This window comes from Garra rufa, chromosome 23 (genome assembly GCF_049309525.1).
Source record: "Garra rufa chromosome 23, GarRuf1.0, whole genome shotgun sequence".
In the NCBI taxonomy this organism is placed as follows: Eukaryota; Metazoa; Chordata; class Actinopteri; order Cypriniformes; family Cyprinidae; genus Garra; species Garra rufa.
The window spans coordinates 27,195,488-27,209,193 of NC_133383.1; the positions used below are offsets into that span (position 1 = coordinate 27,195,488).

Consider the following 13,706-nt stretch of genomic DNA (forward strand, 5'->3'; position numbering starts at 1 on the left):
TCACCATTTCCCTAACGAAATCTCCAAAATCTCCTTCATGGTTTCACTTCTCACTGGACCGGCACTTCAATGGGCCAATGCGCTCTGGGAATCAAGGAGTCCAGCGATAGCCTCACACAATGCTTTCACCTCGCACTTCAAGGAAGTGTTCGGAGCCGCTCTCACTCCCCTATCAGTGCACGATGAACTCATCACTCTGCGTCAAGGTACAGCCAGCATACACGAGTACACCTTGCGCTTCCGCTCTCTAGCAGCCCATAGTGGTTGGAATCAGATTGCTCTCCTGGCAGCTTATCGTCAAGGGCTCAAGCCACAAATTCGCAAACATATGGTCATCTATGATGATAATGTACCGCTAGAGACTTTTATAAAGAAAGCTACTGGTGTCTCGCAGCATCTCTCTGCCTGTCCCTCTACATTGTCTGTGGCTAGTTCTCTCCCATGCAGAGCTCCGTCACCCCAACGAGACAGTGAAGAACCCATGATCACCGATTCCTATCATCTGGATCCTGCAGAGCGGAAACGTCGCATTGACAACCGTCTGTGCCTATATTGCGGAGAAGCCTCCCATCTCATCAACGTCTGCCCAGTTCGACCACCTCGTCCAATGGTGAGTACAGTAGCCATTTCTCCTGCCATATCTCACTTACCCCGTATTTCTGCAAACCTAACTGTGGACTCTCGTACTCTCCCCATACATGTCCTTGTGGATTCTGGAGCGGCTGGCAACTTTATCTCCTCACATTTCATTGCCAAGCATCAAATTCCCACCGTTAAAAATGAGATCAAATATCGCATCATTACCATTCAGAACTCACCATTGGGCGACGGTAAAATCTCCCGACGAACCAAAGAGGTAACACTAATTTCTCCATATGACCATCGTGAGAAATTAACCCTTCTCGTACTTCCCCGAGCAAATGTGGACGTCATCCTGGGCAGACCGTGGCTAGCAGAACATCAACCTCACATCGACTGGAGCACAGGAGAAATCCTAGGCTGGAGTACAGGATGCCAGAGCCACGGATACCGTTCTCCCTCGTCCGCTTCACAGCAACCTCGTCCCGCTGTTTCCCTCAATGCAACCACCATAGAGAGTCCAACACTCATTCCACAGTCACCATTCCCACCATCTATCAATCCTTTTCAGACGTCTTCAGCAAGGAACGAGCCACGCAACTACCACCTCACCGGCCCTGGGACTGTAGTATCGACCTACTGCCAGATGCTAAACTACCCCATGGAAAGGTCTATCCTCTTTCTCGTCCTGAGCAGGAGGCCATGAATGACTACATCCAAGAGGCACTCCAACAAGGGTTCATCAGACCTTCCACGTCCCCAGCAGCGTCCAGTTTCTTCTTTGTCCCGAAGAAGGATGGAGGACTCCGACCCTGCATAGACTATCGGGTGCTGAATGAAGCTACGGTAAAGTTTGCCTATCCACTTCCACTAGTTCCAGCAGCTCTAGAGGAGTTACGAGAGGCCCGCATCTTTACCAAGCTCGACCTCCGCAGTGCCTACAACCTGATCCGTATCCGAGAAGGGGATGAGTGGAAGACCGCCTTTATTACCCCGACTGGACACTATGAATATCAGGTGATGCCCTACGGCCTGGCCAACAGTCCATCCATATTTCAAAACTTCATGAATGAAATCTTCCGTGATTTCCTCCATCGTTTTACCATCATCTACATTGATGATATCCTGATCTATTCACGAAACCTAGAAGAACACCACGACCATGTTCGCCAGGTCCTTCAACGTCTCCGTGAATACCAACTCTACCTGAAGCAGGAGAAATGCGAATTCCATCAGCCCACCGTCTCCTTCCTCGGATACGTGATCTCTGCGGAGGGAGTTCGTATGGAGCCTGGTAAGGTAGATGCAGTAACCACCTGGGCGGAACCCAAAACGGTAAAAGAACTCCAACGCTTCTTGGGCTTCGCCAACTTTTACCGCCGCTTTATTAAGAACTATAGTCTCCTCTCAGCACCTCTTACCTCCCTCCTGAAAGGAGGACGTAAGGTACTTCAATGGACCCCTGAAGCTCAACAAGCCTTCGACCACCTTAAGTTCATGTTTACATCAGCGCCTATACTCCAACATCCTGACCCGTCAAAGCCCTTCATAGTGGAAGTGGATGCGGCAGACGTAGGCGTCGGAGCTGTTCTGTCACAATGGTCTGGTGAACCCCAATCCCTCCATCCGTGTGCGTACTATTCCAAAAAACTCACCCCAGCTGAACGGAACTACGGAATAGGTGATCGTGAGTTGCTGGCCATTAAGTTGGCCCTCGAAGAGTGGCGGCACTGGTTAGAGGGAGCCCAATTTCCTTTCACCGTGGTAACCGATCACAAAAACCTCCAGTACCTCCAACAAGCCAAGAGATTAAATGCACGCCAAGCACGCTGGTCACTATTCTTTGCACGCTTCAACTTCCGAATCACCTATCAACCCGGTCACAAGAACACCAAGGCAGACGCATTATCCCGTATGTATTCACCTGATCCTACTGTTGACACACCTAACCCTGTTCTACCTCCATCTGTCTTCCTAGCACCTATCCAATGGCAACTTGATGAGGACATCCGGACCGCCACCTTCGAGGAACCTGCACCTCCTGAACTTCCTCCAGGCCGTACCTATGTCCCTAACAATCATCGGCTTCCGTTACTGGATAGTACGCACACGTCTCCTGGCTCAGGACACCCTGGCAGTAGACGAACCCTCTCGCTCCTCCAGCAGAAGTATTGGTGGCCCAACATGACCAGGGACGTGGATCGGTACGTCCGGGGGTGCTCGGTCTGCGCCATCAACACCACACCCCGTCGTTTACCTGAAGGAAAACTCCAACCATTGCCCATTCCCCGCCGACCCTGGACCCATCTAGGAGTGGATTTTGCCACGGATCTACCTCCCTCTCGAGGGTACACCACAATTCTTGTGGTTGTTGATCGTTTCTCTAAAGCCTGTAAACTAATCCCTCTCAAGGGTCTTCCCACAGCTCTAGAAACAGCTGAAGCATTGTTCCAGCATGTGTTCCGGAACTTCGGACTTCCTGAGGACATCGTATCCGACAGAGGGCCTCAGTTCATTTCCAGGGTCTGGCGGGCGTTCTTCCAACTGCTAGGCACCACAGTCAGCTTGTCATCTGGATACCACCCTCAAACAAACGGGCAGACCGAGCGGAAGATACAGGAGATCTCCCGTTACCTCCGGACGTACTGCTCCCAACATCAAGACACCTGGAGCCAGTATCTACCGTGGGCTGAGTATGCACAAAATTCCCTCCGTCAGACATCTACTGGTTTAACCCCGTTTCAATGTGTTCTAGGCTACCAACCTGCACTGTTCCCATGGACCGGAGAACCCTCCGAAGTACCTGCGGTAGATCACTGGTTCCGGGTGAGTGAGAGGGTGTGGGACTCAGCCCATGTCCATCTTCAACGGGCAGTTCGGAGGCACACGGAGTACGCTAATCGCCACAGGTTACCTAATCCTGTTTACCTTCCTGGAGACCAGGTATGGCTCTCTACCCGGGACATCCGCCTCCGGCTGCCCAGTAAGAAGCTGAGTCCCCGCTACATAGGGCCATTCACCATCCACTCACAAATAAATCCCGTCACCTACCGGCTGAACTTACCTCCACGTTATCGGATCTCTCCCTCGTTTCACGTCTCCCTATTAAAACGTCACACTGACCCTCTGTTCCCTTCCTCAGCAGAACCGGAACCACCTCCTCCTCCAGACCAACCGGAAATCCTCGGTGACGACATCTACCAGGTCCAAGAGATCCTAGACTCCCGGCGGCGGAACGGCCGACTCCAGTACCTCGTGGACTGGGAGGGGTTTGGACCCGAGGAGAGATCGTGGGTACCCCGTGATGACATCTTGGACCCTGCTCTCCTCGAAGAGTTCCACCAACAGCACCCGGAACGCCCAGCTCCCCGAGGCCGAGGTCGTCCCCGTCGCCGCTCTTGGGTGCCAGGAGTCACCCGTGGAGGAGGGGGTGATGTCACACCCTCAGCACGTTCCCTCAGCCCCAATCACCGTGATCCATCACCAACCAGCCAATCACCACTGCACCACGCCCGTGAACCATCACCAGAGTTCTAATCACCCACACCTGGAACCGCAATCACCACTCCCTTTATATACTCACCTCTGTCATTCACTCACCGGCTGGAATCGTAGTTACATGGACACCTCTCATTGGATCTTCTCCTCCTTCTTTCGATTCTCCTGTGCTCCTCACGGACTGCATCTGGATCAACCTGTGAAGCATACGTTAACCACTTTAAGGGAAGTGACTGTTACTCTTGCTGGCGATTGCCTATGAACTTGTGTTTACCTTATTGGACTGTGTTTGATGACTCGGATACCGAAGTCTATATTCACCTGTTTGAAGTGTGCACGTCTGTTAATAAATACCTTGAAATATACTTACCCTCTCCTTGTGTGTGTGGACGTGACAGTTACCCTTTGAAACTTGTAAGGGAAAACACCTACTCTGTGGTTAATTTTAAAACATTGTTTTGCATAATACATAACTGTTTACCATACTTTTAATTTTGTTTTAACAGGACGAGGTGTGTTTGCAAAAGGCCCTATTACAAAAGGGTCATTCATTGTTGAATACCGTGGTATTTTAAGCAAGATAACGCACTCTTTTGAACCAACAACTGAATACACATATATTTTTAAGCACGATGGAAATGAATACTGGTGAGTAGCCGTATCACACAAAACAAATAAAAACAAAAGTTGAGCAAATATTGAATAAATTTTCATTTGGTACTATGCCAGCTATCTCATCTTAAAATATATCTGCACCTTCTTAACCCTGAAACCAATGCTCTGAGGCAGGTTGAAATGCTTACCAATTATGGTTTATCTTCTTAAATGTAATATTTGTTGATATTTATAATAGTTGGTTTTTATGACCCCTGTAGCATTGATGCATCAGCAGAGGATGGATCGCTTGGAAGGTTACTTAATGATGATACAAAGCCAAATTCCAAGATGAAGAAAATTGTGCTGCATGGTGTACCTCATCTTTGTTTATTCGCCATTACTGACATAAATGAAGGTCAAGAAATTACTTACGACTACGGAGGAGATGACTTGCCATGGCGTTCTAAACGCAGTATAAAGAAGGTAGGGTATAATGGATTTTTATTGAAAAAATAATGTATTTTTAACAATATGTAGTGTTAAATGCAGAAGTGTCAAACTGCTGCTGACAAACTCAATAACTAGTGAAAAATATAATCAAAAACGATATGATACAATATACTGTATTGTCCTCTTAGGGGAAATTGTTAACTTTTGCTTGTGTAATAAACTGTGGTTGTGTAGCACAGACTTGTATTGTTATTAGTTTGTTCTGTGTGTTTTGTTTCTGTTTCTCAGGGTCTTCATCAGCCCTTAACTTTGACTACAGAGCAGAGTCAGCTTGTGTCTACTCATGTACCTTCTACAGAGGTTTGTCAATATATTTGTCTCCTGAATCTTGTCTGCCTTTCTCTCTTCCTGTCTTTCTTCCTGTCTGCCTGTCTCTCTTCCTGTCTCTCTTCCTGTCTGTCTGCCTGTCTTTCTTCCCGTCTCTCTTTCTGTCTGTCTGTCTGTCTGTCTCTCTTCCTGTCTTCCTGTCTGTCTGCCTGTCTTTCTTCCCATCTCTCTTCCTGTCTGTCTGTCTCTCTTCCTGTCTTTCTTCCTGTCTGTCTGCTTGTCTTTCTTCCTGTCTGTCTCCCTGTCTTTCTTCCTGTCTGTCTCCCTGTCTCTCTTCCTGTCTGTCTGCCTGTCTTTCTTCCCGTCTCTCTTTCTGTCTGTCTGTCTCTCTTCCTGTCTTCTTGTCTGTCTGCCTGTCTTTCTTCCCGTCTCTCTTCCTGTCTGTCTGTCTCTCTTCCTGTCTTCCTGTCTGTCTGCCTGTCTTTCTTCCCATCTCTCTTCCTGTCTGTCTGTCTCTCTTCCTGTCTTTCTTCCTGTCTGTCTGCTTGTCTTTCTTCCTGTCTGTCTCCCTGTCTTTCTTCCTGTCTGTCTCCCTGTCTCTCTTCCCGTCTGTCTGCCTGTCTTTCTTCCTGTCTGTCTGCCTGTCTCTCTTCCCGTCTGTCTGCCTGTCTTTCTTCCTGTCTGTATGCTTGTCTTTCTTCCCGTCTGTCTGCCTGTCTTTCTTCCTGTCTGTCTGCTTGTCTTACTTCCTGTCTGTCTCCCTGTCTCTCTTCCCGTCTGTCTGCCTGTCTTTCTTCCTGTCTGTCTGCCTGTCTCTCTTCCCGTCTGTCTGCCTGTCTTTCTTCCTGTCTGTCTGCTTGTCTTTCTTCCCGTCTGTCTGCCTGTCTTTCTTCCTGTCTGTCTGCTTGTCTTTCTTCCTGTCTGTCTCCCTGTCTCTCTTCCCGTCTGTCTGCCTGTCTTTCTTCCTGTCTGTCTCCCTGTCTCTCTTCCTGTCTGTCTGCCTGTCTCTCTTCCCGTCTGTCTGCCTGTCTTTCTTCCTGTCTGTCTGCTTGTCTTTCTTCCTGTCTGCCTGTCTCTCTTCCTGTCTGTCTGCCTGTCTTTCTTCCCATCTCTCTTCCTGTCTGTCTGTCTCTCTTCCTGTCTTTCTTCCTGTCTGTCTGCTTGTCTTTCTTCCTGTCTGTCTCCCTGTCTCTCTTCCCGTCTGTCTGCCTGTCTTTCTTCCCATCTCTCTTCCTGTCTGTCTGTCTCTCTGCCTGTCTTTCTTCCTGTCTTTCTTCCTGTCTGTCTGCTTGTCTTTCTTCATGTCTGTCTCCCTGTCTCTCTTCCCGTCTGTCTGCCTGTCTGTAATTTATTGAACTCTAGCAATAATCTATTAAACATTACATTGTTATAAGTTTGTTCTGTGTGTTTTGTTTCTGTTTCTCAGGGTCTTCATCAGCCCTTAACTTTGACTACAGAGCAGAGTCAGCTTGTGTCTACTCATGTACCTTCTACAGAGGTTTGTCAATATATTTGTCTCCTGAATCTTGTCTGCCTTTCTCTCTTCCTGTCTTTCTTCCTGTCTGCCTGTCTCTCTTCCTGTCTCTCTTCCTGTCTGTCTGCCTGTCTTTCTTCCCATCTCTCTTCATGTCTGTCTGTCTCTCTTCCTGTCTTTCTTCCTGTCTGTCTGCTTGTCTTTCTTCCTGTCTGTCTGCCTGTCTTTCTTCCCGTCTCTCTTCCTGTCTGTATGTCTCTTTTCCTGTCTGTCTGCCTGTCTTTCTTCCCATCTCTCTTCATGTCTGTCTGTCTCTCTTCCTGTCTTTCTTCCCGTCTATCTTCCTGTCTGTCTGTCTCTCTTCCTGTCTGCTTGTCTGTCTCCCTGTCTCTCTTCCTGTCTGTCTGCCTGTCTCTCTTCCTGTCTTTCTTCCTGTCTGTCTGTCTCTCTTCCTGTCTGTTGTCAGAGTTCTACCACAGCAAGGTCCACCAACCACGCCCCCTGAAGACACACACACACGTTCACTGTCACCTGATTACTAATTACTCACCTGGATCCAATCAGCTCACCTATATATACCCGGACAGTTCATTCCTCGTTGTCTGATCTACCGATCACACCCCTGCATGCTCTTCCCGTGGACTCTATGGTTTCCTGGATCCATTGTTGGATTTACTTACCTGAACGCTGGACATCTCAGATAAGAACTCTCACCTCAATACCTGCTTCAATATACTTACCAAACCTGTTAATAAACTTACCTTTTATCTTATACACTCACCTCCGTCTCTGCCTTCCTCTGTGCTGTGACAGAAGATCAGACCTACAACATAATGGACAACGAGGAAACACCTGCACCAGATCAACTCACCGAACTCATCAAAGCCTTCAAAGCGGCGCTAACACCATCTCCCGCGCCGCCATCTGCCTCAGGAAGTCCCATGGCTTTACCAAACACATATTCGGGTGAAGCGGCTGAGTGTAGCGGTTTCCTACTGCAAGTCCAACTATTCATCAAGATGCAATCACAGCAATTTTCTACGGATGAATCGAAGGTAGCGTTTCTCATTTCCCTACTCACCGGAAAAGCTCTACAATGGGCGAAGTCAATATGGCAAGCTAAAACTCCTTTAATTCAGTCTTTTGAGCGAGTCATTTCTCTGAGGTTTTCAGTTCAAACACAGATGTACTCACCGTTTCTGATCAGCTCTTCCGACTGCAACAAGGTTCTTCTTCCATCCACGAGTACACCCTTCATTTCCGGACGCTGGCGGCGGCTAGTGGCTGGAATGAGACATCGCTGCTGGGTGCCTATCGTCCCGGTCTCCACCCGGATATTCTCGCCGCTATGGCCATCTATGACGACAACATCGGGTTGGAGACCTTTCTACAGCGAGCTACGAGGGTATCCCAGCGCCTAGCCGCCTGCCAGCCACCTGAAACCGCTCCTCAGTCCGCTATTGTGGCAGCTTGCTCTCCAGTACCAGAACCCATGCAAATCGATTCAACACGTCTCTCATGGTCAGAACGTCAACGCCGCATCAAGGAAAGACTCTGCTTATACTGTGGACAACCTGGTCATCTTCTACGAACCTGTCCTGTTAAACCCCCACGTCCGGTGGTGAGTACTATTCAATCAGACATTGAAACTGCTCACCTGACTCTTATACCTGTGACACTGCGTACTGCTGAACAAGATCTTTGTGTTTCTGCTCTCCTTGACTCAGGCTCATCTGGAAACTTCATCTCACAAGACTGCATAGATCTCTTACGCTTGCCACGTCACCGCCATAGCCCTGCACTTTCTGTCAAGACCATCCAAGGAAAACCACTCGGACGTGGGCGGATCCGGTATTCTTCACCATGCATCACTCTGCAAGTTGGTTTATTTCATCAAGAACAAATCAAGTTTCTGGTACTGGAGAACTCCACGGTTGACATCATTCTGGGACGTCCTTGGCTCCATCGTCATCATCCAGAACTCCGCTGGGATCCATGTGATATCATCGGGTGGAGTAAACATTGCCTGAAGAACTGTTTTACCCATTTACCCTCTCCAGCTTCATGCTCCACTGACCGTCGCATCAACCAAGATTGAAAGTCCTGAGACTGACAGTAATGTGGAGATCCCAGCGGAGTATGAGGATTACGAGGACGTCTTCAGCAAGCAAGCTGCCACCCAACTTCCTCCTCACCGGCCATGGGACTGTTCCATCGACCTGCTACCTGGGGCTCAATTACCTAAAGGACGCGTCTACCCTTTGTCCAACCCGGAGCGCCAGGCGATGGAGGAGTACATCCAGGAAGCTTTGAAGCAAGGATTCATTCGATCATCCACCTCACCAGCTGCCTCAAGCTTCTTCTTCGTGGGTAAGAAGGATGGAGGTCTCCGTCCCTGCATTGATTACCGTCAACTTAATGCCAACATCCTCCAACAACCATACCCTCTTCCACTCGTTCCTGCCACCCTCGAGGAACTCCGTGGGGCTCACATCTTCTCCAAGCTGGACCTGCGGAGTGCTTATAACCTCGTTCGTATTCGTGCGGGAGACGAGTGGAAAACAGCATTTATAACACCTGCTGGCCACTATGAATACCTGGTTATGCCCTACGGTTTGTCCATCAGTCCCTCTGTCTTCCAAACGTTTATGAACGAGGTGTTCCGGGAATTTCTACATAAGTTTGTGGTCGTCTATATTGACGACATTTTGATTTATTCCCGGAACCAGGCCGAACATCGCCAGCACGTCCGTCAGGTCCTTCAAGTCTTGTGCCAACATCAGCTGTACCTCAAGCTTGAGAAGTGTGAGTTCCACCAGACTAAGATTCAGTTCCTGGGTTATAACATCAGCCCCGAGGGTGTGCAAATGAACCTGGAAAAGGTGCAGTCCATCCTGAAATGGCCCAAACCCAGTACAGTCAAGGAACTTCAACGCTTCCTGGGGTTTTCCAACTTCTACCGCCGATTCATAAAGGATTACAGTCTCATCACTGCACCCCTGACCTCCCTCCTACGTGGTCGACCCAAACATCTGGTCTGGACCACCTCTGCCCACGAAGCATTCCAGCAACTTAAGAAGATTTTCAGCACTGCTCCTCTCCTACACCATCCTAACCCCGATCTCCCGTTCGTAGTTGAGGTAGATGCATCCACCATCGGCGTCGGAGCAGTGCTGTCGCAAGCAGCTGGTGAGTCCACTCTCCTCCATCCCTGTGCCTACTATTCCAAGAAACTGTCTCCGGCGGAGCAAAATTACGATGTAGGCAATCGTGAGTTACTTGCCATCAAACTCGCCTTGGAGGAGTGGCGTCATTGGCTGGAAGGGGCTAACCATCCGTTTACCATCATCACGGACCATAAAAACCTTCAATACCTTCGAGAAGCCAAACGACTCAACCCCCGCCAAGCCAGATGGGCATTATTCTTCACACGTTTCCAGTTCAAGATAACCTACCGTCCCGGATCCAAGAACATTCCTGCTGATGCTCTATCCAGACAATTTTCCCACGATGCCGTGGTTGAGCCTGAAAACATCATTCCTTCAGATCTCTTCGTTAGCCCCATCCAGTGGGACATTGACACCTGGATCCACGAAGCCACTCTCCAAGAGCCTGCTCCGCCGGAATGTCCAGAAGGTAAAATCTACGTACCAAGCTCCCAGCGTCAACACCTTCTGGACACAGTTCACCAGTCTCCGGGCTCTGGACACCCAGGTAGCAGACGGACCCTCTCGCTCATCCAATCTCGGTACTGGTGGTCCAGTATGACCCGGGATATCATCAGGTACGTCCAAAGCTGCTCAGTCTGTGCCACCTCTAATACTCCTCGTCATCTGCCCACAGGAAAGCTGGTGCCACTACTCATCCCGCAGAGACCCTGGTCCCATCTCGGGGTTGACTTTGTGACGGACCTCCCAGAATCTGAAGGTAACACCTGCGTGCTGGTTGTAGTGGACCGTTTCTCCAAGGCCTGCAAATTTCTCCCCTTGGCAGGCCTACCTACGGCTATGAACACCGCCGAGTTACTCTTCCAGCACATATTCCGTCACTTTGGTCTCCCCGAGGAGATTGTGTCGGACCGGGGTCCACAGTTCATCTCACATGTATGGAAATCATTCTTCAAGTCACTTGGGCCCGGTTTCCCAGACAGGGCTTAGACTAAGCCAGGATTAGACCATAGTTCAATTAGGACATTTAAGTAATTTTTATAAACATGCTTAGAAAAAAACATTACTGGTGTGCATCTTGAGACAAAACAAAGGCACTGATATATTTTACAATCAATCAGTGCAATTTTATTTCAGTTGAAACACCTCAGACTTACATTTTAGTCTAGGACTAGGCTTAAGCCTTGTCTGCGAAACCGGGCCTTGGTGTTTCTGTTAATCTATGATCAGGATACCACCCACAGACCAACGGCCAGACTGAGAGGAAGATCCAGGAGCTTGGACGTTACCTCCGGTCATACTGTTCCGCTGACCAACACAGCTGGAGCAGGTTCCTCCCGTGGGCCGAGTATGCACAGAACTCACTACGCCAAGAGACCACCGGACTAACTCCCTTCCAGTGCATACTCGGTTTTCAGCCGCCGCTGTTTCCCTGGACGGAGGAACCCACGAATGTTCCAGCTGTAGACTACTGGTTCCGAGAGAGCGAGAGAGTGTGGGACTCACCGATGTTCGTAGAAGACCCACCCCATTATACCAACCTGGAGACAAGGTGTGGTTGTCTACGAGAGACATCAGGCTGAGGCTACCGTGCAAAAAGCTGAGTCCCCGCTACATCGGTCCATTCGAGGTCCTGAGGCAGATCAACGAAGTGACATATCAGCTTCAGCTCCCACCCAGGTACAGAATCCATCCCACCTTTCATGTGTCACTCCTTAAACCGTACTTTCCCTCTGCCACAGATAATCCTGGAGCTGAAGCTGATACCCCTCCTCCGGAGATCCTGGATCAACCTTCCATCTACACCGTGAGTGAGATCCTGGATTCCCGACGTCGGGGCAACCGCCTGGAATATCTGATCGACTGGGAGGGGTACGGACCGGAGGAAAGATCATGGGTGGCCAGAGACGATATCCTCGATCCTCAACTTCTGACGGACTTCCACCAGAGCCACCCAGAACGTCCTGCCCCTCGCGGTCGAGGTCATCCTCGACGTCGGAGAGGGGCGTCGGGAGCCGCCCCTGGAGGAGGGGGTAATGTCAGAGTTCTACCACAGCAAGATCCACCAACCACGCCCCCTGAAGACACACACACACGTTCACTATCACCTGATTACTAATTACTCACCTGGATCCAATCAGCTCACCTATATATACCCGGACAGTTCATTCCTCGTTGTCTGATCTACCGATCACACCCCTGCATGCTCTTCCCGTGGACTCTATGGTTTCCTGGATCCATTGTTGGATTTACTTACCTGAACGCTGGACATCTCAGATAAGAACTCTCACCTCAATACCTGCTTCAATATACTTACCAAACCTGTTAATAAACTTACCTTTTATCTTATACACTCACCTCCGTCTCTGCCTCCCTCTGTGCTGTGACATCTGTCTGTCTCTCTTCCTGTCTGTTTGCTTGTCTGTCTTCCTCTCTCTCTTCCTGTCTGCTTGTCTTTCTTCCTGTCTGTCTGCCCGTCTCTCTTCCTGTCTGTCTGCCTGTCTTTCTACCTGTCTGTAATTTATTGAACTCAAGCAATAATCTATTAAACATTACATTGTTATAAGTTTGTTCTGTGTGTTTTGTTTCTGTTTCTCAGGGTCTTCATCAGCCCTTAACTTTGACTACAGAGCAGAGTCAGCTTGTGTCTACTCATGTACCTTCTACAGAGGTTTGTCAATATATTTGTCTCCTGAATCTTGTCTGCCTTTCTTTCTTCCTGTCTGTCTTCCTGTCTTTCTTCCCGTCTCTCTTCCTGTCTGTCTGCTTGTCTTTCTTCCCGTCTCTCTTCCTGTCTGTCTGTCTCTCTTCCTGTCTGTCTCCCTGTCTCTCTTCCTGTCTGTCTGCTTGTCTGTCTTCCTCACTCTCTTCCTGTCTTTCTTCCTTTCTGTCTTCCTGTCTGTCTGCCCGTCTCTCTTCCTGTCTGTCTGCTTGTCTGTCTTCCTGTCTGTCTGCCTGTCTTTCTTCCTGTCTGTAATTTATTGAACTCAAGCAATAATCTATTAAACATTACATTGTTATAAGTTTGTTCTGTGTGTTTTGTTTCTGTTTCTCAGGGTCTTCATCAGCCCTTAACTACAGAGCAGAGTCAGCTTGTGTCTACTCATGTACCTTCTACAGAGGTTTGTCATTATATTTGTCTCCTGAATCTTGTTTTGTAGAGAAATTGTGTTGTTGTTCCTGTTTGAGAGTAAGCAGTGCTCTGTGTTTTAATTAGTCTTGTGTGTGTTATAGTCATGGGTTATGAGGCCATGATTTGGCATATGAGGACTCAAAGTGGAACGAACTTTCTATCTCACACACATTCACACACTCACAAACACACACATGTGTGTAACTGCAACAGGGAGCATTTATATAGAAATTGGCATAAAAAAATCAACATATCTGCTATAAATCTGAAAATGTTCATACATAAATGAAAGACTGGTACTAGAGCACAAATGCAACATGGAACATGCATGTTGACACACACACACACACACACACACACACACACACACACACACACACACACATGTTGGGTTTACATGTTTTATGGGGACATTCCATAGGCGTAATGGTTTTTATACTGTACAAACCATACTTTCTATCGCCCTAAACCTACCCTACAC

The 13,706-nt window shown here is 48.7% G+C and overlaps 1 protein-coding gene across 1 annotated transcript; it reads left to right on the forward strand.

Annotated features, from left to right (window-relative positions):
- Positions 1-4,691: 4,691 nt before the first annotated feature.
- On the forward strand, positions 4,692-12,710 carry LOC141298991 (uncharacterized). The gene is made up of 7 exons (XM_073829275.1): positions 4,692-4,725; positions 4,953-5,157; positions 5,413-5,484; positions 6,878-7,019; positions 8,653-8,804; positions 8,986-9,092; positions 12,692-12,710. Exons 2-7 carry the CDS (start codon positions 5,023-5,025, stop codon positions 12,708-12,710), a joined length of 627 nt encoding a protein of 208 aa, XP_073685376.1. The 5' UTR covers positions 4,692-4,725; positions 4,953-5,022.
- Positions 12,711-13,706: the final 996 nt, after the last annotated feature.

Excerpts from the sequence above, each read along its gene's own strand:
- LOC141298991 (XM_073829275.1), top strand. The coding sequence starts at position 5,023 with ATGAAGAAAATTGTGCTGCATGGTGTACCTCATCTTTGTTTATTCGCC. Across the intron at positions 7,020-8,652 it reads GTCTTTCTTCCTGTCTGCCT|GCTCATCTGGAAACTTCATC; the intron begins GTCTCTCTTCCT and ends TCCTTGACTCAG. Across the intron at positions 8,805-8,985 it reads CACCATGCATCACTCTGCAA|CTTCATGCTCCACTGACCGT; the intron begins GTTGGTTTATTT and ends TACCCTCTCCAG.